The sequence below is a fragment of the Ochlerotatus camptorhynchus genome, unplaced genomic scaffold (genome assembly GCF_037179485.1).
Source record: "Ochlerotatus camptorhynchus isolate MF236.1 unplaced genomic scaffold, CSIRO-AGI_Acam_v1.1 ptg000036l, whole genome shotgun sequence".
Lineage (NCBI taxonomy): Eukaryota > Metazoa > Arthropoda > Insecta > Diptera > Culicidae > Ochlerotatus > Ochlerotatus camptorhynchus.
This window is the reverse complement of record NW_027040527.1, coordinates 3,152,786-3,179,186: the sequence shown is the minus strand read 5'-3', so window position 1 is coordinate 3,179,186 and position 26,401 is coordinate 3,152,786. Positions and strand designations below refer to the sequence as shown.

Below are 26,401 nucleotides of genomic sequence, written 5' to 3'. Positions count from 1 at the left end.
GATTTTTTCTTGAGTGGATTTTCTCTATAATTTTTCAGACTGCAGTGAGATGTAAACCACATTTCTGCAATGTTCACGAGCAACATCCTTGCAATGCGCTGTTCCTCGACAATATTCAAGTTAAAATTCGGAAATTTTAGAATTTTTTTTTTTCGAAAAAACGACTAAGTGCTTGTAAACAGTACCACTGAAATGTCAAAAAGGTTCAGTCGATTAACACTGAGTTCATTCGTGACGTCACGCTGCAGTACCTAATTAGGTTTTGCACCGTCGGGGTTAACCTCAATCTGATGACAGTTTAGTGGTACTGTTTACGTGGACTTAGCCGATTTTTTCTTGGGTGGATTTTCTCGATAATTTTTCAGACTGCAGTGAGATGTAAACCACATTTCTGCAATGTTCACGAGCAACATCCTTGCAATGCGCTGTTCCTCGACAATATTCAAGTTAAAATTCGGAAATTTTAGAATTTTTTTTTTTCGAAAAAACGACTAAGTGCTTGTAAACAGTACCACTGAACTATCAAAAAGGTTCAGCCGATTAACACTGAGTTCATTCGTGACGTCACGCTGCAGAACCTAATTAGGTTCTGCAGCGTGACGTCACAAATGAACTCAGTGTTAATCGGCTGAACCTTTTTGACAGTTCAGTGGTACTGTTTACAAGCACTTAGGCTCTGAACCATTTGGTGGATTATTTTAACTTTTGGTTAAAATTTGACAGATGGAAAGTTATCGATTAACCCTGCTATCCGAGCGTGGTTACTTCTGACAGACAAGAAGTTAAATTTTGACAACCTTGGCTAAGTTCTGCTCGAAAACCGGTCGATCGACAGCACAGGGATTTTCGAACATAGAAAATAACTTTCGAAATGTCACTTTTAACCACGAGTTAAATTTAACTCGGCAAATGGTTCACAGCCTAAGTCGTTTTTTCGAAAAAACAAATTCTAAAATTTCCGAATTTTAACTTGAAAATTGTCGAGGGACAGCGCGGTGAAAGGACGTTGCTCGTGGACAATGCAGAAGTGTGGTTTACATCTCACTGCAGTCTGACAAATTATCGAGAAAATCTACCCAAGAAAAAAACGACTAAGTCCACGTAAACAGTACCACTGAACTGTCATCAGATTGAGGTTAACCCCGACGGTGCAAAACCTAATTAGGTACTGCAGCGTGACGTCATAAATGAACTCAGTGTTAGCCGGCTGAACCTTTTTGACAGTTCAGTGGTACTGTTTACAAGCACTTAGGCTATGAACCATTTGCCGAGTTAAATTTAACTCGTGGTTAAAAGTGACATTTCGAAAGTTATTTCTTATGTTCGAAAATCCCCGTGCTGTTGATCGACCGTTTTTCGAGCCACGGTCGTCAAAATTTAACTTCTTGTCTGTCAGAAATAACCATGCTCGGATAGCAGGGTTAATCGATAACTTTCCATCGGTCAAATTTTAACCAAAAGTTAAAATAATCCACCAAATAGTTCAGAGCCTTAGTCGTTTTTTCGAAAAAAAATTTCTAAATTTTTTGAATTTTAATTTGAAAATTGTCGAGAACAGCGCGTTGCAAGGATGTTGCTCGTGAACATTACAGAAATGCTGTTTACATCTCACTGCAGTCTGAAAAATTATCGAGAAAATCCAGCCAAGAAAAAATCGACTAAGTCCACGTAAATAGTACCACTGAACTGTCATCAGATTGAGGTTAACCCCGACGGTGCAAAACCTAATAGTGGGTCCCTGTTTACTAAAAATGAACACATGAATAATGCTCGCGTAACATTTGAAAAGGGCCTATCAACTTTTGTACATAATTTGCTAGGTCCTTTTCACGAGAACCAAAGTACGCCCACGCAAACCAAGAGCACTATCGGGAAGGGGAGAATTTTCCCGCTGTGGTGTTACTTTTTGTCGAGAGAGTGAACTCAAATCCATCCGTGCCTTCGTCTATATTGTACGAAAAAAAAAATAGAAAATATATGACGTACGCTATATGCGGTTTGGAAACCATTGGTAACTGGTTTTAGGCAGAGACGATGTTAAAATTTAATAAGAGACGCGCGAAGACTGAAGCCAAAAGTTCCAATCGAACCGTCAAACGCGGTTCCTATCGAGCAATGTAAATAAACACGAGCGCTTCACGAAGAAAAGCGTGGGAAGTATTGAGATTGGGGTTGAATTTAATTGTTGAGGTTTGCTGTCTTTTGCCAGACGCTGGTTAACTGTTGAGTTTTAAATAATTATAATTAAGTTCAAGCTTGCAAATGCTCATTACAGCTAAAATGCTATTTTTTCGGATTTATGAAGCTATGAGATATTTGAATGATAATTCTTATTTACAAGATGCAAGAATAGTAAAGTGTAGGTAAAGTGTGAGTATGACACATAAAACATGTCAATTTAGCTCACAGGCTCTGTAACAAAGATCAAGGCGTTTCCGGTGTAATTTTTCAAGATAGTAAAATTTGTGAAAGACTTCAAAAGAGAGGTTTCACTCATACATGATAGGAAGCAACAATCGCAAATTGAATAATTTTGTGCAACAGAGTGTAGAATATGATATATTTGGTTTTACTCAGAGTTGTCAAAAATTGAGTCTTCAAATACTTCCATTGAATAGCGATACTACCGATACGGTTAAAAAAGTATTTATTTTACTGTAATGCTGAAGCAGACGACAGTCGCTCAAATTAAAAGTCACTTGAAGTAAACACAAAATTGCGGGCTGCCAAATCTTGTAAAATAAGAAATTAGTAGGCCGTGCAACCAGATTTACTTTTATTCTCTCCGCGCGTCTCTTATATAACATCGTCTCTGGTTTTAAGGAGGAAATTTAATTTGTATAACTCCTTTCTTCCGGACTTAAAATATCGTCAGTAGTAGCTTGTTGTGATGTCAGGGGCTCGGTAGCCTTAGAGTGGCCCTTATTGCTTAATGAGAAAAAGAAACCCTTTGCATTACTAGGATCTCGAAGTTACAAGCATTTTTATGTCATGCGGCATCATATTTTTTTTTCGATTTTTGAAATTTCACCTAGGTCCAGAGAGTCGAGAAGCCGGAAAAAAAGAAATATTTTGAGTTAACACTGGATCTCGACGTTTCATGCGTTTTTAAGCCATACGGCATCAATTTTTTTTCGATTTTCGAAATTTCTTGTTCTATTTTTCAGATGAAAAAGTTTAAACTTTGACGATTATGCGCCACACCAAATCATCTCCAATGGAGCCCAAATTTTGCATAGGGTCTTGTTTCGAGTCAATGAAAATTTTGTATATGGTCGGTTTGAAAAAAAGGATTGTCCCTTTTTTCCCATACATTTTATTGGCACCCTAATGTACACTGAATTGGTACTTTGTCGAAGACCAAATATGGGGCGAGGAATCCCAGTGGGTCGAAGAAGGACATCACGCATCGAAGAATCTGTCTACTGGCAGCAAGCTTAGAAAATGCTCATTACAGCTAAAATGGTATTTTTCGGATTTATTAAGCTATGAGATATTTCAATGATAATTCTTATTTACAAGATGCAAGAAAAGAAGGTAAAGTGTGTGTTTAACACATAAAACCTGTCAATTTGGCTTTCAGAGGGTCACAATAGCGATTAGCTTTAACGATGAGCAACGCGATGAGCGAGCAATCAGCGATCATAAAATCGCTAGTTGTGACCTTCGGAAAGCAAAATTGACACATTTTATATGTCATACACAAACTTTACCACCTCTTCTTGCTTCTTACAAACAAAAATTATCATTATAGTATCCCATAGTTTGATAATTACGAAAACTAGCATTTTAGCTGTAATGAGCAATTGCAAGCCTGACTGGCAGCGTTTCTGGTGGATCACTATCATCGTCAACTCAAGCATGGCAACAAAGAGACCACAGTTAATGAGATTCCTCAACGTTTTCATATTCCGAAGCATCGCTCTTTCGTGAATTTCGTCACAGCTCGGTGCAATCTTTGCAAGGTACGGAAAGCGCAACCGTGCATTCCACAGATGGCACCACTTGCGCAAGCCAGATTATCACCATTCACCCGTCCATTCACCTACGGTGGACTGGACTATTTTGATCCCTTTCTTGTGAAAGTTGGGCGTAGTCAAGTGAAAAGGTGGATTGCGCTCTTCACTTGTCTGATGATACGAGCTGTCCACCTGGAAATCGCGAGCAACTTGACAACTGAATCATGTGTAGCGTGCGTTCGTCGATTTGTGTGCCGTAGAGGATTTTCCGTTGAAATCCACAGCGATAACGGTTCAACAACAGCTTGGCGATACATTCCCCCGGGTGCACCTCACATGGGCGGCGCCTGGGAACGAATGGTCAGATCCGTGAAAACAGCGCTGACGGCAGCCTATGACAATGAGAAACTAGACGATTATGCTCTGCTCACGATGATAGTAGAAGCAGAATACATAGTCAACAGCAGGCCGTTGACCTACCTTCCGCTGGACTCTGCGGGGCAGGAAGCAATCAGCCCTAACCATTTCCTTCTAGGGAGCTCATCCGGCGTTAAGCAACCAGTCGTGCAGTACGAAGATAACAACGCACTCTTGAAGCGATCGTGGACCATGATCCAAGAACGGCTGAACTCGTTTTGGAAGCGTTGGGTACGGAAGTACTCACCCACGCTAACTAGAAGAACGAAATGGTTTGGCGCGGAGAGGAATGTTGCAGCAGGGGACCTACTAATAATCATAGATGACACCAGAAGGAACGGATGGACGCGTGGTCGCGTTCTGGAAACCATAAGCCCCTTCTCGGAACGAGTGTTTTGTTAGTGGACCTGGTCTGCGATTCAAGGTTGGACTCTGTGATGATAAGTATCACATAACAGGTAAAGTAGGTAGCATCATCTTTATCGAAATGTAAGTATTATTGACAATAATCATAACTAGAATATATGCAAATTTATATGATAGGTACCTGGATCAACGTTGTTTAAACATGCGCATTCAATCATGACGGCATCTAATTCTGCATTTTAAACCTTTTCCTTTCTACAATCCCTGAGTCGGTGGTTCACCATAAGTGTACCTCGCAGAACTTTTTTAACCCCCATGGGTAAAGATGCTGTGTTGCTCACTCCTCTCCTCTTCCTGGTGTATTATGGATGGTGTGAATATTCACATCGGTGACATGGCCCCTGACCCCCTTGTACATCATAAAATGAAAATGAAAATGAAAATGAAATTTAAAATAGGTAATATATAGGTATTACGATGCGAAAAACTGTTATTTACGCAAGGTGTAGATTACAAGTCCTCGACCAAGCCGGACGATCGTAAGATTATTTCTCAGAGATTTGTATTTTCGTAGGTAAATTTGAGTCAGATATTAACGTAATAAGATTACTCACTAACCGAATATGTTTAGGTCCAGTACCATTGTAAAAGCATAGTTGAAGTGAGCAGCGGATTATACTATATATTAGAGTAATTGGGCTACTGAATCATAAGTAAGGTTGTGGAGGAAACTAACAGTTTATTAATTATGTTACTCCTATTTTAGTTTTGAAGCAACTGATAATAAAGCTGTCGAAAGTCAGAACAAGTTCAAACGGATTCCCTGCTCTCTAATCCAATATATAACGCATCATCCAATATATAACGCATTTACCCTAAATCTGGTGCAACAATGGGGCAAAGGGCTGAATTGTTTAATGGGATATTACTTGGATAAATAATTTTGTGTCCCCCATTTCCTAACAAAATGTTTTAATGACTCAGACCGTTCGCCTTAGCACCTGTGCCATTTATGAAAATTATACAATCTTAATCAACGCTTATTCACAGATAAACTTATTGCACATGAATATCTACCTCGTTTGTATTGCTTTTTGATGTAAGGTTGCACCTGTCAGTGTCCTGCTGACCACGACGAGGTGACGATGTACGGCTGGGGTAATTTGCGCCCACTTGATAGGCAAATCAATTTATTGTTTACCCACGTGATTAACGAGGTCTACTGTTGCCCGCCTGCGATCATACAGAGCCAGTGACGAGCGCAAGGGTGCAATTTATTAATTATTTCGCTTAGCACTGCGCCCCCATAAAATCAGACAGCCAGTGAATTCCGCTCACCTGGAATCTGGCCGCCGGTGGAACGGGAGATCTTGTCATCGGGCTATTATTGTTTATTACTGAGGGAGTGATTGCTGTAAATAATTTCGATTAAGATTTCACAGTGTTGATGCTGAGGAAAAATGTCAACCTGGTTAATTTTCAACCGTTTATCTACAGTAAGAGATGGGTTACTTGGTTAATTCTTGGCAATAAAGCACATACAAAAAGCCGGCAAAAGTACGCAGAAACTGGTGACACGTCGGTTTATCCCTGTTCGGTCATAGCGGCACGTGCCGGGCGCCGAGATACAAACAGGTTTTATGGGATTTAAGCTAGGTGATCAGTAGTGATGAATTGGAAATTGAACTAACCGCATGGGAAATAACAGGTCGTGGTTGCAGTCTCGCTGACCAATTACAACACTGCTGATTTATTGACTCTAGCAAAGCGCGAAATTAGGTTTGATTTACTGCTTATAATATAATGTGGTGAAGCATTGGAAAGATTGCAACGTGATTGAGGTATGAAAATGGGGAGGCAGTTGTGTAGACATCTAGCTTCTATAATTGAGGGATTGTTTATTACGAGAAATAGAAGGAACTTTCTGGAATAGGAAGTACAGTAGTTCTCAATCTTTAACATATTGGAGATCACATTTTCCAAATCCCGACGTTTACGAAATCATGCTTACGTCACATGACGACATGAGTGTGAAACAATCGATAGCACTATTTCCGAAGGTACGTGAGCAAATCGGCGATCATCTCTTTTACCAGTGATGGCGGGGTAATAACATGGGAGTTTGGTAAATGAGATGATTAACCCGATTCGTGCCTTCCACAAAATTGACCTTTGCTCGCTTTCTACTCTCTATATACAATTTTCACACTGTCGTACTCTAACGGTACTTTTATCTCCTCATCGATCGTACATAATGACCACTTTAAGCCTGATATTTGACGTTAAGCATCTCCAACTATCCTTATCATGATAAAATAACATACACGGATAGACATCTCCTTATAACTTTTGGCAAATTTTTATTGCTAATTATTCATAAAATGTATAAGTCAACTTATAACCAGACGCCTTGCAAAAAGTTAATGGAGATCATGTGTCAAATGAAATGTATAATCGGTCACACATACCTTTTATGCATTCTTATAGGACCTATGTGGTTTGTCTTATGGAATGTATAAGGCTGATAGTTTGGCAAAAATGTATAAGTGAAACACATGAATAAAATAATTGATTTTCGTTTCGTGTACTACATATCTAAGACAAAACTGGACATCTGGATTCATTTTATTCTTTTTCGCAGGTTAAACATTTGCTCCTGTAGTCCTTGTTGAGCATTATCCGTGATAAATCAATACAAACAGTTCTGCCAGTACATTTGTTCACATTTGTTCACATTTAAAACAAAAAAAAGCTTAAAGGGACAGCACTATGGGGTTCTGCGCAATGGTGACGTAGGACTACGTGGTCTTATATAATAAATGTTATTTGTTAACTGCAGCATGAGCTTGTGTTTTCTGTAGGAATAAGAATTTGAGCGGGATTCTCTCTGATTACACTCTTTAGTATGACTATGATTGCCCTGAAAAGAAAATCTTTATATGAATTTTAGTTGGAACATGTTCAGAAATTTAACTCTTTTGGAAAATCTTGGTGGCCCTGAAAAGGGCCGATGGTAGTACAGGCTTCAAGCTTTTGGAAGATGATGATGACGTGTAGGCAGCTGGATCAGCAAATCGGACCGGGCAATCCCATATTCTTCGGTTCAATGATTGGGCATTCGCAATAGTCTCGGCCCGTCTGCTGCTGGACAGGGGTTGAACTGGTGTCTGTGACAGGTTGTTACGTTAAACTCCTTCTCTCAACAAGTTGATAAATCTTAGCCTTTAGGAGAAAGACGCTTAACACTTTTTTCAGATAATTTATGATACTGTTTCACGACATGGTTCTTTTCTACGGTAGTACTTTTATTTATTTCCTCTAATCCGCTAAATCAAACGAGTAGAAATAAGAAGGGATGCGCTCGACTAATTGAAAATTCGAGAAATATTTAATAGAAAAGCTGGAATTTTTTTTTACGATTAATCGTTGATAGAATAATTGAACTTTTAGGCATCCCTAGAAAATAGTGTAATTTTATATTTTTGGTGGTCCTTCGAAAATGTCGAACATCAGAATTGCAACCAGCAAGTGTAACCCAAGAACCAAAAGCGGTACGATGCTATGACCAGGGATGGAAAATCATTTACATTCATTTCGTGCATTCATTTACATTCATTTGCCTCTAACTTTTTTAATCAGCAAAATTCCGTAAAATAGTGTTTGAAGCTTTTGTAGGTTTTTATGTTAGCTACATTTTTTGTAAGTAACTGAAATCTGTATGATGAATCAGAGCGATTAGAATCCACCATTGTTTTTCAGTGAATGTAAATTGCATTAACTGAAAAACAATAACATGTTCTGCCAGCTCTATTTCATCATGCATAAGAGATTCATATTTTAGTTATAAACAAAAGTTGTAGTTAATATCAAAAGCTACAAAAGCTTCATGCATTATTTAACGGTATTCTGTTGATGAAAAAAGTTAGAGGCAAATGAATGTAAATGAATGCACGAAATGAATGTAAATGATTCTCCATCCCTGGCTATGATGACGACTGAATTAAGGAGCTTAGAAGTAGAGGGGTGAAAGTCAATTCTTTTAATCGATTTCCTCTTTTGATGACCATGGCTTCACTAACCTATTCCGCACTATTTCTGCTATGTTCTTCTATCATCCAGAGCAACAAACATATCAATGAATGTGTTTGCCTTGGAGTTATTACCGAAACAGAAAGTTGATGAAGAGAATCGATCAAAATCTTTTGCACCCCCGCTTCCAAGCTTGGTTACAATATTGCATCGCTGGAGAGCATTTTGTGTGGTCGTTGGGGGCGTGTGGTTCTTAATATGGCGATGAGTGTGCAAAATGTTACGCAATTGCATCCTCCCTATTCGCACACGCCCGAAGATCGGAAGCGAATGTCACTTCGACATCTTTCGTCTAGAAACGATTATCTAATGACTGTGTTGGGGAAGCAGCATATGCATGTACGTAATTGGTGGATTTGTTAGTTATCTCGACGCTTTTGGACAATGCTTGACATTTACCACTTTTTCAATAGTTTTTTGTGGAAAATAAACAGCCAGAATCATTGTTATCAATGCGTAGAAATATTTCTGATCGATTGGTAATAAAACTATTGAAATTTGTCCAAGGGCAGCTGAGTTATTAACGCTAAAAATCTTTCATAATTTCGTTACATGTTCAATTTTCGGTTTTCTCAAAGTGTCTATAGTGTATATAGAAATAACAAACGTATTTCTAAGTCAAAACAATCTTAAATTTGAAAATCAACCAATTAGCGATCGGTCAAAAAAAAGCCTCGAATCCCCAGTTGTCTAACCCTAGTGACATATGAAGCAAATAAAAATTGGTGATCAGTAACGACAAGCAACCAGATAAAATTGATGCAATGTTTGTCAACAAAAAACGCGGTTGATGACACACTTATTTCCTCACTGATTTGGGGTTTGCAGGGTGATCAGTGAACCAGGAAATCGGGAAAACTGGGAAATTACCAGGAATTTCGATGACATACTAGCATACTAAAAAACATACTAAATATCTCTTAAAAAAGATTTTGGACCATACAAAAGTTTGAACTGGACTAGATTTTCAGAATACAGCATTTCATTCGACAACGGCCTTTCAGAGAAAATTTCCTTGCGAGTTTTGGGAAGAGCTCTAGTAGCATCTAAGCTCCATCTGAACAATTTGACCGAAAACAGTAACTTTCTTTCTAGCCCACGGAACACATACGGCGTTGAGCTTGAGTTCCAATTTCTTCAGCGCGCGTTTATTGAACGTGCATGTTGTCTTTCGAACTCAGGTGTACCAACCGGTGGAAACTAAGAATTTTAAATTGGCTCACTACTTGACCAACCTAGTGGTCCCAAGCAAATCGATTAACGTACCCCATTCTAGTAGAAATTCTAGTACTAGACTATGTTTGTTTTAATTCTACATGAAAGTTTGACAGATAAAATGAGGGGTTCGTGAAGTTTCCTATGTTTCGAGGGTGCATCGATTAGCTTGGGACCGAAGAGAGTACCAGAGCTGCGTCAAAACTTGAGCACGTTTCTTCGGGACCTTCTAGTCTTAGAGTTACCTCTATGGGTGTACTCTGCACATCGAACGTGATACTTCGCACCTGTACGCAAGTGTGAACATCGAGGCTTGCTATGTTGCAACAGAAAGGGCAGACGAAATCAAAGAACGCTTCTTATACGCCTTTGGCCTACACATCTTTCAGAGTAATGACGAACGAGTGGTGAACATGCAGGTCTACAACACTCCAAGTTCATGGTTTAATATCATTCATTATTTCCTACGCCAACGCCTGGTTGCTGCACTTGATTTCGAACGTTGTTTAAACACTCAAGCAAACGATGTACCACAGACAAACAGACATATCACATTAAATATTTCTCACCGTAAAACATCGTCACTAAAACATTACCGCCATCTGTTGAGTACACTGTGGTGGGTAGTACGCTGAACAGATGGCGGTAGTGTGTAAACGTCAAACGCAAGGGAATTGACTATGCACGCCACAGGTGGCGGTACTACCAACTACGATACTTTTAAATTGACCGTTAAATGCTTGTTCCATGAACAACTTGCGAGTGTTATGTATATCTGTGGATGTACGAACATAAACCTTGTACTCACGTTGAGGTGTGTGTTCGTTTGTTGGAGCGCACGCGTGAGCACAAAGTGCTCAAAAGCCTGCTTGGGCATCAGTGCTAGGATGTATCGTGAAGACTGCCCATATGTTAAGTTAGGGCAGTCAATTTTTAAAATTAAAGTCACTAGTGCCATCTGGTGAGTGAACTCTGATCTAAACTGTTTTTTTTCCATTTGACCAACTTTGCTGAAGACGGAAACTATTCATATGAGCAGAATCTGTAAATGGCGTTATTTAATGTATATTTAGGATGGCGCAACTTGATTTAGCGCCATCTAGTGAGTAAATGTAGTGCTGGTAGCAGATCACTTTTTAGTGACTTGATTAGTATTTTCAAGTCAGTCACGAAAACGTCACTTTTGTCATCAAAAAGTTACTGAGAGTAAAGAATTTGGCTTTAAAAACTCAGAGTAAGGTCTGACAAGAAGAGTTGCGATCATATGGAAACGTTAACTGTTGAAGGAATCTAATATTTTGATATGTTTTATCTTGAAATTGTCATAGACCTCCCTAATAAACAAATACCGTAAACAAACTGTATCCCGGATGGGCAAACTATTCCACAAATGGTTTGGATGATACCCCGAACACGTCGTTAAGCTCTCTTTTATGGTTATTTTTATTAGGGCTATCATAAATTTTCAGAGATTTCAAAAAAATTCTAGACCCAATATTCTGGCTATTTTACATTGAGATCTTGAAAGTTGTCCAAGCCTATACTGCAAAAAAAAAAACAGTTACGCAAAATTTACCTGAAAAGGCACGTAGATATTTCCCCATCACACTTTTCAGGTGAATAATACGTGTTTTGGAGGAGGGATTACATTTGAGTGATTCACATAGAAATCAATTGATTTGCACGTAAATTTTATCGGACTTTCCGATGATCTTCAAATTGGCATTACTTGGTTACGGAAATTAGCAAGTAAATGTTACTGGATTTTGTAGTAATGATAATGTTAATTGGTGATAGGCTATAGATATATATTTCGATTTATTTGAGTTATTAAATGATTACATTCAAAGAAAAAGCACTAATTTACATTATTTAATAATTGGCACTGATGATCTTGAACTTGAAGTACATTAATCGTATAGTAGCACCCTTATAGTTCATCAATTGATGATTGTTAGCACCTCGAACAATTCATTCCCGTATTCTGCAATTTCATTTTTAATTTATAAATGAGTGCTAATTTATAAAATTATAAAACTTGCGCTCGAAAACATGAAGAAGCTTGGTAATACCAACTCGTCTAACAACGACGAAAGCACATTTTCTTCTATCGTCATTTTTGAAGTACGAATAAGACGAGAAATTGTTCATATCATGAAATCACGAAAAACTTACTTGAATTTTACTTAACCTTCACCAGCATGACATGTGGACTGGTCCAGTGAATCATGTTGAATTCATTACCATGTCATTGTATTTTATGTGCGGCACGTGAACCACAATGAATTCATATTTTGATGAAGTTACCTGAATTTTCAGGTAAAAATTACCTTTCCCGTTTGTTCGGTGTATTATGTCAAAAAAGGTCTCGGAAAATTTTCAAGCTCTCGACATTTATCCAAAAGCCATACATTTTAATACAGTAGCTTTAGTATTTGTCCAAATATCGAGAAAAGAAATCACTTCACAGATTCTTGAGTTCCTTTTTTAAGTCCATTAAATTGTATTGTATTTTTTCAACACAAATTTCACCGACAAACCGACATGAATGACCATAGCAAAAACAATAAAATTTCTGACCAAAGCACACCACTCACATCTGGCTCCGTGTTCGTGGGAAATATTTAGCTAAGCCATGAACCCGCATGCAAAAGCTATGAATTGGTTTGTGTCTGATCTATTCTGGACAAATTATTTTTATCTAGATCAAAAACTCCTATGGTTTTGACAGTTCGGATCACTGCACATTTAAATCGGCAGTTTACGAGCATAAGTTAGAATTAACTGTCATGTCGTTTTGTCAATGCTAATATTCCGGTAACACAAAAACAAAAAATCCAGGTTCAGGTTTTAAAAAGAAAAAAAAAATAAAGAACTCTAAAATGTATTCCTAAATCTGAAATTTTTCACGATCGAGATTTTAAATCCTTGATGCATTCAATTTTGTTTTATGTCCGTGATAATTTCATCTGGGATAAATTTTCCTCGTGCCATGATAATGAGATTTTATCTTAAACTGCGATCTAGAAAAGTTGTCTAGATACCAGAGTTATGATTTTTTTTTCTATGTCCAGTTTGTTATAGCGGCTACAAAGAAGAGAAGGATCTTTTATTAATATACTGATGGCTAACTTAGATCTATATACATTTAATTCTAGACTGCAGTTCTTCATGTTGTTAAATGCATCGCTTCATATATATCCTAGATCTTCAAAAATTACTGTCCTAAAATTGTAAAAAAAATGTCAAAAATCGATACTTTGAACATGTTTTTCTGTGCCTCAATTTTGCGATCTAATAACAAATTCGTGATCTGCAGAGTGAGGATATAGAGGTTAGAATTGGACCGTGCACTTGCTTATTCAATTCATACTTATTTTTTATAACAAATTTATGTGATCCTTAAATCATTTGTTTTATTTTTAAAAAGCATGAAAAATACCGGAATAATGGCATTATATCTTTCCGATCAATAAATGTAACTATTGGTCACTTTTTAATTGTTTAAAGGTCACTGTTTTATCACTATTTTCGTAATTTTAGCCACTAAAGTCATGACTATTACATCACATATCCACTAGCAGCCCTGTAAATGCTATCATACACTGTCCATAGTTATGAAGACATTGTATTCCTGAATATCTTTGCAGAAGGAAGCAACATCCTATATGGATGGGATCTTGTGATATAAACATCTCGATCATCCAAATATGCTACTTCATGGGTATATTTTTACAAAGATTCCTCCGCCTGAGAGATCCACCCCTCCAAAACAAGTCTGATAATTTAAACTGAAAGTTCTCTAAAGTTTCTTTGCATAACATTTTAAATTTTAGAAGTATATTGAAATTTCGTTAAGATACACACTTAGAAAAAATCATGTAAATTTAGGTGGAGTCATAACAGACGTGAAATACAGCTCAATCAAACGTACTTTTCGTCGAGCAACGAACTTTCAGTCTCGGAGCACTTAATATTACATGACATGTTTGTTTACGTCTCATCTTTTATGTCAAAGATGGATTCCGTCACTTGTTCAGTTCAGTCAACAATCAATACGAAACTAACGATTTTAAATTGGCTCACCACTTTAGTAGCCTATTGGTCCCAAGCAAACGATTAACGTACCCTATTCTAGTCGAAATTCTAGTACTACGCAATGTTTGTTTTGATTCGCTATGAAAGTTTGACAGATAAAATGAGGGGTTATTGGTTTTTCCTATGTTTCGAGGGGTGATTCGACAAGCTTGGGACCGAAGATAGTACCAGAGGTGAGCCAAAAAGTTGAGCACGTTTTTTCGGGACCTACTTGTCTTAGAGTTATCGGTTCAGTTCAGTTTCCAATGCCTCTGGATACGGTTGTGTTTTAAGTTTGTTCTCTGTTTTATGCGTGCGTTCGCATTCATAGTTTTCGGTTGCATTTGCCGGGTTAGCGCTGGCACTCTGCCTCCCGGACGGTTATACGTGTGTGATTGGTGGTTTTCTCGCTTTCCGAGAAGTTTTAGAATCGAGAAAGAAAACATGATTCATCATGTTTGCACGGCGAATGAGAACGACTCAAATTTGAGTTTGGTTCACTCATAGTCGCCAAAAGTGCGGGAGCTCAGCGATGAGTAAAATTTGTCTCATGGTTTCGTGTGGAAAACCTAAAAAATCTGCCGGAAAATGAGGAAATTGACGAAATTTTTATTCAGTCTCGAAGTAGTACCAATAGACTGAGTGAAATCAATCTTTATTTTTCTCAAATTCAGGAATTTTTCACTGGAAAATCCTGGAAAAGCCTGGGAAAACATGAGGCAAATTAACTCATCGCTGAGTTCCTGCACTTTTGGCGATTGTGAGTGAACTGAACTCAAATTTGAGTCGTTCTCATTCGCCGTGTGCAAGCAATAGAAGATTTGACGCTATCTATCTGTGATAATATTAATTTTAATTAATTTACGCGGTGATGATGTTGGTTCACTCGCAACAATTTTTGAAAAAAAAAATAAGTCTGTTCGATCGAAAGTGAACCAAAAGTGCTCCTAAACGCAGTTGGATGTGGTGAAATTCGTGCATTCCCGGTTTATTGTGGAAATTCCGTTTCACAAAATTGCCCACCGATTCCTTTTTTGCCGTTCGACGACGACGGGTGTGCTTTCTCGAGAGTGACGTTTATTGGACCCGTTTCTTTGCACGGATGTTTTTTTGTACCTAGCGTAAGTGTGTCTGCGATTGCCTCCCGGGAGGCCGGTTCATCGTGTTCGGATGTCACGCTTTCATCATGTAACTCTATCGAGAGTCTCGTCACCGTGTGCGAGTTTGAACACGGTCCGGTTGGCAAATTAGCCGGGCAAAGTGCTGATAATGTATCAGTCGCGAGTTTTGGTGGTGATTCGGTGGTCGACGTTACCGTGAATCAGCGATTACGATTACAAAAGTGATCGTTTGCTGGTCAGTGTAATGCCGCGGATACACTTGTATGGCAAACTTTAAACATGAGCATTATTTATATAATAAACTATAACACATCCCTGGTTTGGTTCTAATCTCGGCGTTGGTCGCGAGTTGATTGGGCCGGTGAGGAGCTGCCGTCGCGAGTGATTGGTGATGGAAAGTGGATGCAGTCCTTTTTTTCTCTGCGGAGATCTCTCTAGAGTGTATTTCGTAGTTGATGGGGTTTGCTCTGCTGTGTAAAAACCGAAAGGCGAGAGTGCTGTTTTTAACACCGGTTGAAGAAGTAGCGGCAGCATATCTATTGGAGCTCTTCGAAATCATCGTTATGTCATGGATTGCTTTGCAACATATCGGGTGAGATCTTTACTTTATTTTTCTCGTAAACCCATTTTATTGTTAGTCATGACGTTTGGGAAGACTTCAACTCCAGACTACTTGGAGTTCTCAAGAATTCTAAAAGTTGAGATCAAGAAGTTCCTACGGTGCTGAGAGTAATTGGAACTTTTGAAAAAGTTTCAAAGTACCACATTTCTTGAAGTCCCCAGAGATTTCCAATACTACTTACACAGACAAACAGACGTAACTCTTTGAAAAAGTTGTTCTTGAAAACATAGTATCTCAAAACATAGGACCTCAGTAACGACATCTCTCTGGCTTCTCGCGGAAAACAAGCTTGTTCGCTAACTCGCAAAGAATATTGCATAAAAGTTCTATAGAATGTATAGAAACGTCAAAGTGATCCGATGCCAGCACTGCGGCGAGTCGTTCGCGCAACTGATAATGTTCAAATCAACAGTTAAATGCGTGAACGAAGATACACAATGAAGAGTTACGTCTGTTTGTCTGTGCTAATTATGTTCTAGAATTCCCAAGAACTCTACAAATTCATGCAGTTTTTCGCATGTTCCTATAATTTGCATGGTTTCTGGAGTATTGGAATTTTCGAGAGCTCTCACAACTCCTGCAGTTTTTGTAATATCAAGCGCTTTCCTGGAGCCACTAGTGTTCCAATATTCTAGTTATTTCTGGAAATCTGGGAGTTTTTTGGAGCTTGGAGAGTTCTCTAAATATATCGAGAGAATCAGGAGCTCCAAAGAAATTCCGAATTCTGAAACTTCCGGTGATTTAAGAACTCCATGAATTTTGAGACATAAATAACTGAAGCTGATGTTCTTGCAGTACTTAAAGGTCCAAAAGCTCTGAAATTCTGGTAGTCATAGAGTACCACAATTTTTTGAGTTGACAAGAGTTCTAAGAGTTGCTCGAGATGAAAAAGTTTATGGAGATTCCTTAAAAGTTCAATCCTCAGTTTATCCTCAGAATATTGTACTATCTAAGATTAATCAGGAGTTCATTTTTGAAGTTCCAGACATTCCTGAAGTTTTGGGAGTTTTTGCTGTTTATAATGTTTATTGAATTCTATAGACAATTTAGTCGTGTACATTATGACAATATCGGAGGTTCATAAAAAAAAATCCGGTCAAGTTTTGAGATTTTCTACGATTCTGCATGTTTCCAAAATTCTACAGATCTTTCAGTCGTAACAGATTTTTTGGAGCTTCCGTTGCTGGATTTCCAGAAGCTCTGTGTTGTTTTTTAAAACTATCATCAGACCGGAATTTCTTAGTTCTAAAGTTTGCTGAAATTACCGAAGCTCCTAGAGTTCGGAGAGTATATCCAGTTTCTGCTTGGAATTCGCTAGAATTCTAAAAGTTGAGATCAAGATCCCTGAGTACCGAATTTCTTGATGTTCTCAGAGGTTTCCAAGGCTGGTTAAGTTCTAGAATTTCCAGGAACTTTACAAATTCGAACAGGTTTTAGTGTTCTGGGAGCTTCCAAGTACTGGAATGGTTTCAGAAGTTGGGGAATTTTGGAGAGCTCTCACAATTCTGGCAGTTTTAGAGACACCAAGCGATTTTCTGGAGCCACTAGTGTTTCGAGATGTTTGGGGTTCTTGATATTTCCAGAAATTCTGAGTTATTGGAGTTCGGAGAGTTCCCTAATTATATCGAGAGAATAAGGAGTTCCAAAGCCATCCCAAAATCAGAAAACTCCAGGTGATCCGACATCTCCACGAATTGTGAGAAATATGTATCTGAAGCAGGTGTTCTTGAAGTACTTAAAGGTTCCGGTAGTTCTACAGATCTTTCAGTTGTAGAGTAACAGATTTTTTTTGGAGCTTGCTTTGCTGGATTTTCAGAATCTCTTGAAGCTCTGAGAGTACCTGGATGTTTTTAAAACTATCATCAGACCGGAATTTCTTAGTTATAAAGTTTGCTGAAATTACCGCAGCTCCTAGAGTTTGGAGGGTATCTACAGCTTCTGCTTGGAGTTCTCTAGAATTCTAAAATTTGAGATCGAGATCCCTGAGTACCGAGTTTCTTGATGTTCTCAAAGGTTCACAAGACTGGTTAAGTTCTAGAATTTCCAGGAACTGTACAAATTCGAGCAGCTTTTAGTGTTCTGGGAGCTTGCAAGTACTGGAATGGTTTCAGGAGTTGGGGAATTTTGGAGAGCTCTCACAATTCTGGCAGCTTTTGAGATACCAAGCGATTTCCTGGAGCCACTAGTGTGTCGAGATTTTTTAGGTTCTTGATATTCCTCGAAATCTTGGAGTCACTTTGAAATCTGAAAACTCTCAGTAATACATGATCGCCATGAATTGTGAGAAATAAGCCACTGAAGAAGATGTTCTTGATTCAACAGCTCTACAATTCTGGTTGCCATAGATTACCACAATTTCTTTGAGTTCTCAAGAGTTCTATTAGTTGCCCGATATTGTGAAGTTTCTGGAGCTTTCAGAAGTTTTGAAAATCCACAGAATATTACAATACCTAGGATTAATCTGGAGGCCATTTTTGGAGCTCCAGACATTTTCGAAGTTCTGGGAATTCTTGCTTGAGAACATCTGATGTTAATTGAAGTTCAAAATTTGTGCAAGAGTTCTTAGAGTTTCCACGGTTCTTTATGTTCCGGAAGCTCTACAGATCTTGCAGTCATAAAACAATAGATAGAAATTCGTTGCTTGATTACCAGAATCATTTGGAACTCTGAGAGCAGCTGGATGTTCTGAAAGTTTTCATCGGACCGGAATTTATTAGTTCTAAAACTTGCTGAAATTACAGAAGCTCCTAGTGTTCGAAAAGTACTTCCTTTTGCTGAAGATAACATTACCAGGTTGCTGGGAGTTCTCTGTAATTCTTAGAGTAGTCCGAGATAAAGAAGTTCCCTTAGTTCTGAGGAACCTTAACTATTGGACCTAATGAAAATCTCAGAGTACCGAATTTCTTGAAGTTCTCAGAGGCTGTCAAGACTGCTTAGGTTCTGGAATTTCCAGGAATCCCAACAAAGTCCTGCAGATGTTGATGGTCTTTGGAGCTCCCGAAGTACTATAATTTCTGAATAGCTTCTGGAATTCTGATGGTTTCATGCGTTGCAGATTTTTCAAGAGCTCTCACAATTCCAGCAGTTGTTGAAATTCTTCTGAAAGTTCTTAAAGTTCCCGAGATACCGGATTTCGTGTAAGTGTCTCTGCTTACGGGTCCATACCTCCGTTTTTGGCCCTTCATACAGCGATATTGTGAATTCAGATCGGTAACTCAAACTGATCTTGCTATTAAGTGGAGCTGCTTGCAAGACAAGATCTTTGAAGGGATGGGTGCTACCTTACATACATACATACAAGATGGATTCCGTCACGTGTAAACTTAGTTATTTATAAGTGTGTACGGAAATTTGAATTTGGGGTCAAATTGACCACAGGGTACAGAAAACGTAAGTATTGCAAGAAAAATTTTCAAAAACATATTTTTCAAGTTTTTTGCAGCACATTTTATCTAGTAGCTTCGATGGACGCATCTATTCACGAAAGGTTTAGTTACATCCATCGACAAATAAAAAAGTTAAAGTTGAATTTTGCGAAGATTTTTAAAGAAATTCCTATGAACTTTCAAGCGCATTTCGGAAAGAATTTCCAGGGAATTTAGAAGTGAACTCCAAGATAATTCTGAGTAAAAATTGAAGACAATTCTCGACGGGAGAATTTCCTTTGCCCGATGGTGTTGGCAGGGAAAGGGGATTTCAAGTTTTGCTCATAAAAGCTGATAGGCCCTTTTCAATTGTTGGTGGAGAATTCTGTGGAGAATTCCGAGAATTCAAGAGAAACTAGCTTAAGTTAATTCTTGTTTGAAATTCAAGAAAATGTAAGTACGAATTTCAAAAATTTGTGGACTATTATACAGACATTTTCAAGGGACTCCCAGAACGATTTTCAAATTTACTTTAGATGAATTATGAAAAAATCTCTGCGAATGCAAATGATTCTAAAGGAAATGCTTGAGACAAATTAAAACAAATCCTGTAAAGTTTTGAGCGAATTTTCAAAGACAATTTCAGGATCCAGGAAAGATGTTGTTGTCTTAGAAATGACCCATGTTACCCAGTGATCTCTTCGACTCAATCGCATTCAGCTTTATGCTTAATTCAAATGTATATTGCTAAACCGGGAAAATTTCCCAAATTCCTGGGAAAAATCGGCATATTACTAATCGAGATTGAATGAATAAAATGAAGATGAATTTTTCCCCACCCTGTAACTGATCGAAAACTCGTTCATCAATCGGAATTAATCTTACCTGTTGATATGGGCTAGGTTTAGCGAGCATCACTGCATTCGAAGCACAGATTTGGTAATTATCTCAATCATCCGTTAATTGAACGTAATGTAACTACTTAGCACATGGGTTAAATATCCACTTAATGAGATGAGTTTGATTCGGATCATCAATCTTTCCATTCATTCAACTCGATCAACAACACTCACCTCTGTTGTCAATCAATGCGCATCCCTCCCCAGACGATAGAACATTCTATTCCCACACACAGCACGTATTGCATTCAGTAATTCATAGAAAATCGTGAAAACAACCTGTTATCTAGATTTTCCCTGAGACCCCACTGCTGCACATTAGTGCGTTCTGTTGCTGTTCTGATGTTGCGCCGTTTCGTCAGCCTTTGTGCATGTTGATCGAGAACAGGGTAGTAAGTAAATCAGTAAATCGTTAGTAGTGGTGGCTTTCGCGCGCACTTTCTGGAACATGCGTATTTGTTAGTACCCGTGGCTGGGGATTTGGCGCGACGACGTTCATAAATACGAAAAATTTGCTTCTGAATCGACGACCGTTCGGTTGCTTTGTCCCAAAGAGAAGTACCAGGCGCACGCTTTTCCATCCCCGTAAAAGCGCGTTGTTTATATTTTTGTTATGATTGGCGTAATTGGATTAGTCGTTCGGTTCAACATTTTCCCCGTGCAATCCCTTCGATGGTCAACGTCGTTCACGGTCGGACGTCGTTTCGCGTGGTTGCAATCGTAGAACAGAACAGAAGTGCCCAGGTAGCTAGCCAGCAGGTTTCCCAGAGTTTTGCTGCCAGTCAGTTGTGTTCGGGGCTCGCAGTTTGTCGGTAGGAAACGTGCGCGATTCTTTCCTCCACGTTGGCCATGTGGCTACTGAAGAATCAATATGGCCTCCAATTAATGCATTTTTCGCGTTGTTGCGTAACAGTTTCCGTGTGATCTCCGGCCTAAGGCGCTCCGACTGCATTCGCTTTAGCCCACAACAGTGATATCTCCGTGATCTGCATTTATTTGTTTGGGGCTGTGGTTTTCCGAGCGAATTCACCAGATGATTTGTGTTCAGAGTGCGGTTATTCTCGGTCCAAGAGGGGTTTTTACACGAGAATTTAACGCTAGAATTTGCACTCAATCGATACTGGCCTGTAGAGGCAAGCAAAAGGGTACAAGTCGTCGGTCCGGTGCAGCACTTTAATTGAATAATCAAGCTCGACCTGGTCGGGTGCGTCTGGAAGGTGGAACTTGTGTTCGAGGAGCGAGCGCGAAAATGGACGCCAAAGGCAGCGAACCCCTGGAGGAAGAACGCGAGAAAATCGAATCTGAAGTAAGAGCTGAAACGAGATCGGAATCTACACAAACGAGTTGAATATTATTACGCGTGTGCTTGTGTGTGCTTTGCCCAAACAATGGGAAATTATTTTGAAGACGATCGCCTTGGGGTGGCGGCATTCTTGCCCCGTTGTTGGGTGTGGTCAGGATGAGAGTGAAGATTTTGTTTTTGTGAATTTGGTCGAAGATAAATGCGTTGCATATTATGTGGTGAACGTAAAAGGAAATTAACAGACTGCAATTCACAGTGCAAACGAGGCAACCTTGGCGGGGTACTGCAGGTGGAGTTTCTGAGATCCTCGGGATGATAAATGGATTATGTGAACAAATGTGGATCATAATGTTTTATGTTTTAACAAGCAGAGCGTTGAATAATGGACTTATGGAGCTTACTGTGGGCTTGGATAATCCAAACAGTGTTGCATAATATTGGATGATGGGATTTTGTGTTGTGAAGTATGTTTTTGCCTTTCTCGTACACCTTGGCGTACCGGAAGGCTATAATATCACTTGAAAAAACATTTTCGATCTGTGGCCCGGAGGGCCGAGTGTCATATACCATTCGACTCAGTTCGACGAAAAATGTCTGCCTGTGTGTGTGTGTGTGTGATGTACAGGGTGAAGAAAAAATATCCGCCTTCAGTGCACAGTGATCCACATGATATTATCCAATGCACAGTGATCCAGGAATGGAAATTAGGAGCAGTGTTGGAAAAGTTCGCGATATTTCACGAAGTTCACCAAAGGAAAAGTTCGCGAGTCATAGTGATTTTTTGCGAACTTTTCCATCACTGATTAGGAGGAAAGAAATATTTTGACCTAGAAATGTCTACCTTACCAGCGTACTGTCTTCTGTAAAGTTGTTCATATAATAAGGCCTTTATTTTGATGAAAGTTGCTAATAGGATGGTAAAAAAAAAAAAAAAAAAAACAGACTGAAGTGGTAATTTTTATACGATAGATGAGGAGATTAAAGTATAGAGTTGATAGTTCCGTTAGAGTACGGCAGTGTGAAAATTGCATATTGTCGGACATCAGTTGATTTGATGTACTAGATCAACCAAGACTGCAATAATGCTATTTTCGAGTAATCCAGATGTTCCAGGTTCTTTAAATCGTCCTGGAGTTCAGATAATTTGATCTACTAAATCAACCGAGATTGGGATAAAGTCTGCAGTATCGAAATATATCCAAACAGATTCATAGTGTCGAGATCAACGGCGCCGGTGGTGTAGTGGTAAGCGTGATTACCTCTCACCCCAGCAGGCCTGGGTTCAATACCAGTCAGCGCCGCCGGGATGTTCTGAGGCATAACATCTCTGATCACGCCTTCCTTCGGATGGGAAGTAAAGCCGTTGGTCCCCGGTTCATGAGTTGATGGGTCGATAGGTAGGGTCCAGGTGTGGGAGCTGCCTTCCTGACACGTCGGTAGCATTGGTGCTCAGCACGGAAAACAAGATCGACGGAAAAAACAAATCAAAAGGAAAAACAAAAAAAAAATAGTGTCGAGGTGTGGCACGGAGCCCCATCTTGTTGAAATACAACATTTGGCTTCGGACCGTACTGTTTTTTGATCCACGGAAGAACATACTTACTTAAAATCCCGATGTAGACCTCCGTGGTGACTTTGTCGTCTTCTGGAATGAACATCGGGTCCATTTTTTTTGCCATCGGAAGCCACCAATCCAAACACCATAACGCTAGCAGGATGCTTGGTAAGAGACACGTTCTTGTGCTCGACGGCCACGTCTTTTACCGGAAGAGAACTAATATACCGGTCGGTTCTGGAATTTGATACGGGATCGACGGTAAACATGCTCTCGTCGGTGAACATGATTACCGGATTTTTTCGTTTAAGGTTTCTTGCATCGTTCGACTCGTAGTTGCTGGATGCGGATGGTAATCATGTGAGTTTTTTTCCGTGCCCTCGACTTCACCCCGCAATCTTCCTTTACGATCTTCCGTGCCGTAAAGTCGCTGATCCCGTGTTCCTTTGCTATTTTCCTTATTTAATGCACTGGATTCACCCGAATCTTCCTTTTGATAGCAGCGATAACCCTCGGAACCCGAGCTGACCTCGGACGACCTGTGGCCACCTTCGCGGATAGTTGTCCTTTCTTTTCTCGGTCTAAAACCCTTTTAACAGTCCACCGGGACACTCTCACGGCGATTGAAATGTCTTTTTGCTACATTTGCGCGTGGGACAAATCACGAATACGCTGCCACTTCGTCATGGTGCAACTGTCAAACTAAGTAAATCATTTTCTTTTATACACAGCCTAGAGTCGGTGTATAATGAGTCACACCAAGAGTGAAGCCAAGTCTACCTATTGAACTGTCAAACCGGCTACCTATCGTGCAAAGTAAACAAACATTACGATGCTCTGAAAGGTCCACGAAAGGTTGAAGAAAATAATAAAAAGGTTGAAGATAAAATTGAAGAAATGATCATAAACACGCAGTGAGCATTAAATTGTCATGGGATACGTTTGCTAATGATCAGTAATGAGAATTTCTACTATTGTTTGATAAGATAATTTGACAAAATCACTGATATAATGATTCACTACAGCCGCTATTTTTTGTTCTCGCTAGAAGTCATTTGAAGTTGATGTAGAAGTCCTCTGTTGCCAAGTGAAAAGAAAGAGAATCCTTCGAAAACCGTGATGCGAGTTCAACTGTTTTTCTCTTGGCGTGACTCATTACACACCGACTCTAACACAGCCTACTACGGTATGAGCTATAGGTTACGTGCATGCAAAGAAAACCAAGGCATTGTATGCACAGGTAAAACGGGAACCTTATTTGTACGATGGTGCAATCATTATCACGCATACGGTATATGGATAATGTTTAATTATTTCCACGTATACCAGACGATCTAGGTTCTCCAAATCGTCCTGCAGTTCAGATGATTTGTTTTACTAGATCATCAAAGACTGGGATAATATTGGTAGTATCGAAATATCGATTTGGAAATCCTAGAACATTTGGCATACACGGAAATAGGTTGGCATGATCCACATAGACACTGCAAATTTGTTTGAGCATATTTCGATACTACAGGTATTAAATTAGTCTTGGGTTATCTAGTAGAAAAATAATCTGATCTCCCGAATGATTTCAGAACCTATAACATCTTGTATATCAATAGGTCGGACACGATCCACATAGGCACTTTGAATCTGTTTGGACATACATATACACAAATAACTGAAGATGATACATTGTTATTTTTTTAGGTTACAAACGATACTCCTTTAGCTCAGTCTGTAAAGGCACAGCTACAAAGCAAGTCCATGCTGGAGGCAACTGAGTTCGTTTCCCGTCCGGTCTATTAATTTTTCGGGTTGGAACATTTCGCTACTTCCTTGGGCATAGGATGGTACAGGCATAGAAAGCTTTCAATTAAAATGTGAAGGTACTTCAAAGAAAACTAAGTTGAGAGCAGGTCAAAATCTAATATGCTATACATATATCAATAATCTTGAAATGCCATGTAGTACCTACCTAGTATACAAATGGTATTTTTAGGTAATGAAAACGTCGCGGATTAGTATTTGAAGTCGTGGATTTCCTTTGTGAAATCGTGGATTTCACGGTTCAAATTTAATAAAATCTTGTAACAGCCCTGCAAATATAATTGAAGTTGGTCCCTAGGCATTTCAAGAAACTCGGAAAAATATTTCCGGATCTCAAAAATGCCCATAGAGCATTTCCAGCCCAAAACGCTAAAAAATATGTCGATTTTGTCTCGACTCCTTCCAAATTGAATGAAACAGTGCTCACATGTTCAATGCTATCAATGGTTGCATTTTTCTTGTTAATGTTTTTTTCCTCACAGTTACTTTTAAAAGGGCGTATTAAAAAAAATGATTATATTTTTTCTAAAAAAAAAAAAATACATAACTTGAAAACTATTGATCTGATCAACTTCTTTCTACTCAAACAATAGTGGCTTACCGCTACGTTATGGCATAAATAAAAAGAGGATACACCACAATAGATCAAAGTAATGGTCGCGGTGGTATTATGTCCCCAACATAGAAAAAAAACTTCTTTCTTTCTGACTTCTGAAAAGAAGTTGTAGGTAGTTGAATTATGTTTAAGGAAAAAAAAAAATCATTTAAATAAAAAGCTAAGTAAATTAATTAAAAAAAAAACGGAAAACGTTGATTATCTCAAAACACCCCCCCCCCCTTCAATCATTATAATTTATCAAGAAAACCGAAGAAATGTTATAAAATTTGGTGAAGAGTTTAGGCTGGTAACTTTCTTAAAAAATATCTATATTATTTTTTTTTTAGTTTTTTGGTTAATTAAAAAAAATGTTAAATAATAATTTATTCGAGTTTTGCGCCTTATTTCCAATAAATTTGCACATAACAACTTTTTTCCCAAGTGAATTAATAATAAAAGTAATAATAATTTTCAACATTTTACACCATTTTCAAATGTTAGTCGTAATGTCCAGCAACGAGATGTTTTTTTTAATGATTTTAAATAAAACAAAACAAATAATTCACTCTCAGATATGATAACTGTCATACTTGCCGGTTTCTATTTAGATGCAGCCGAATAGAAACACGTTGATGTTGTCAAATTAAAGATTTGTATTGGTGAGATAAGAAACATTATTTATTTTTTTACAACTCATATCATTTGAATACATTTAATATTTTGGGTGTATGCAATTTGGTTGCTTGAAACTGAAACTGGAATATAGCAATGATATTTTCGAGTTCCAGGAATTGGTTTCACTTTCCTAAAAATCGGATCAAATTCCTTATCAGCCTTTTTGTATTCCTCCGTAGAAATATTACAAAATGACATTTTTGTTTGAAGATCCTCTTTACGGCTATTTGGCCAGTCATACAGTTATAGAATGCTCGTATTGCCTAGCTAAACTTGCTCTGGTTGCCATTCTCGCCTCCAATTGTATGCGGGTTAAGGTTAAAAA

General features: G+C 38.6%; 1 protein-coding gene across 1 annotated transcript in view; it reads left to right on the top strand.

Moving 5' to 3' along the window:
• Positions 1-20,786: 20,786 nt before the first annotated feature.
• Positions 20,787-26,401, top strand: part of CarT (Carcinine transporter) — a 47,868-nt gene continuing 42,253 nt past the window's right edge. The window contains exon 1 of the mRNA XM_065232849.1: positions 20,787-21,436. Within this exon, the coding sequence (XP_065088921.1) occupies positions 21,380-21,436 (57 nt within the window). The 5' untranslated portion in view covers positions 20,787-21,379. The remainder of the gene's footprint in view (positions 21,437-26,401) is intronic.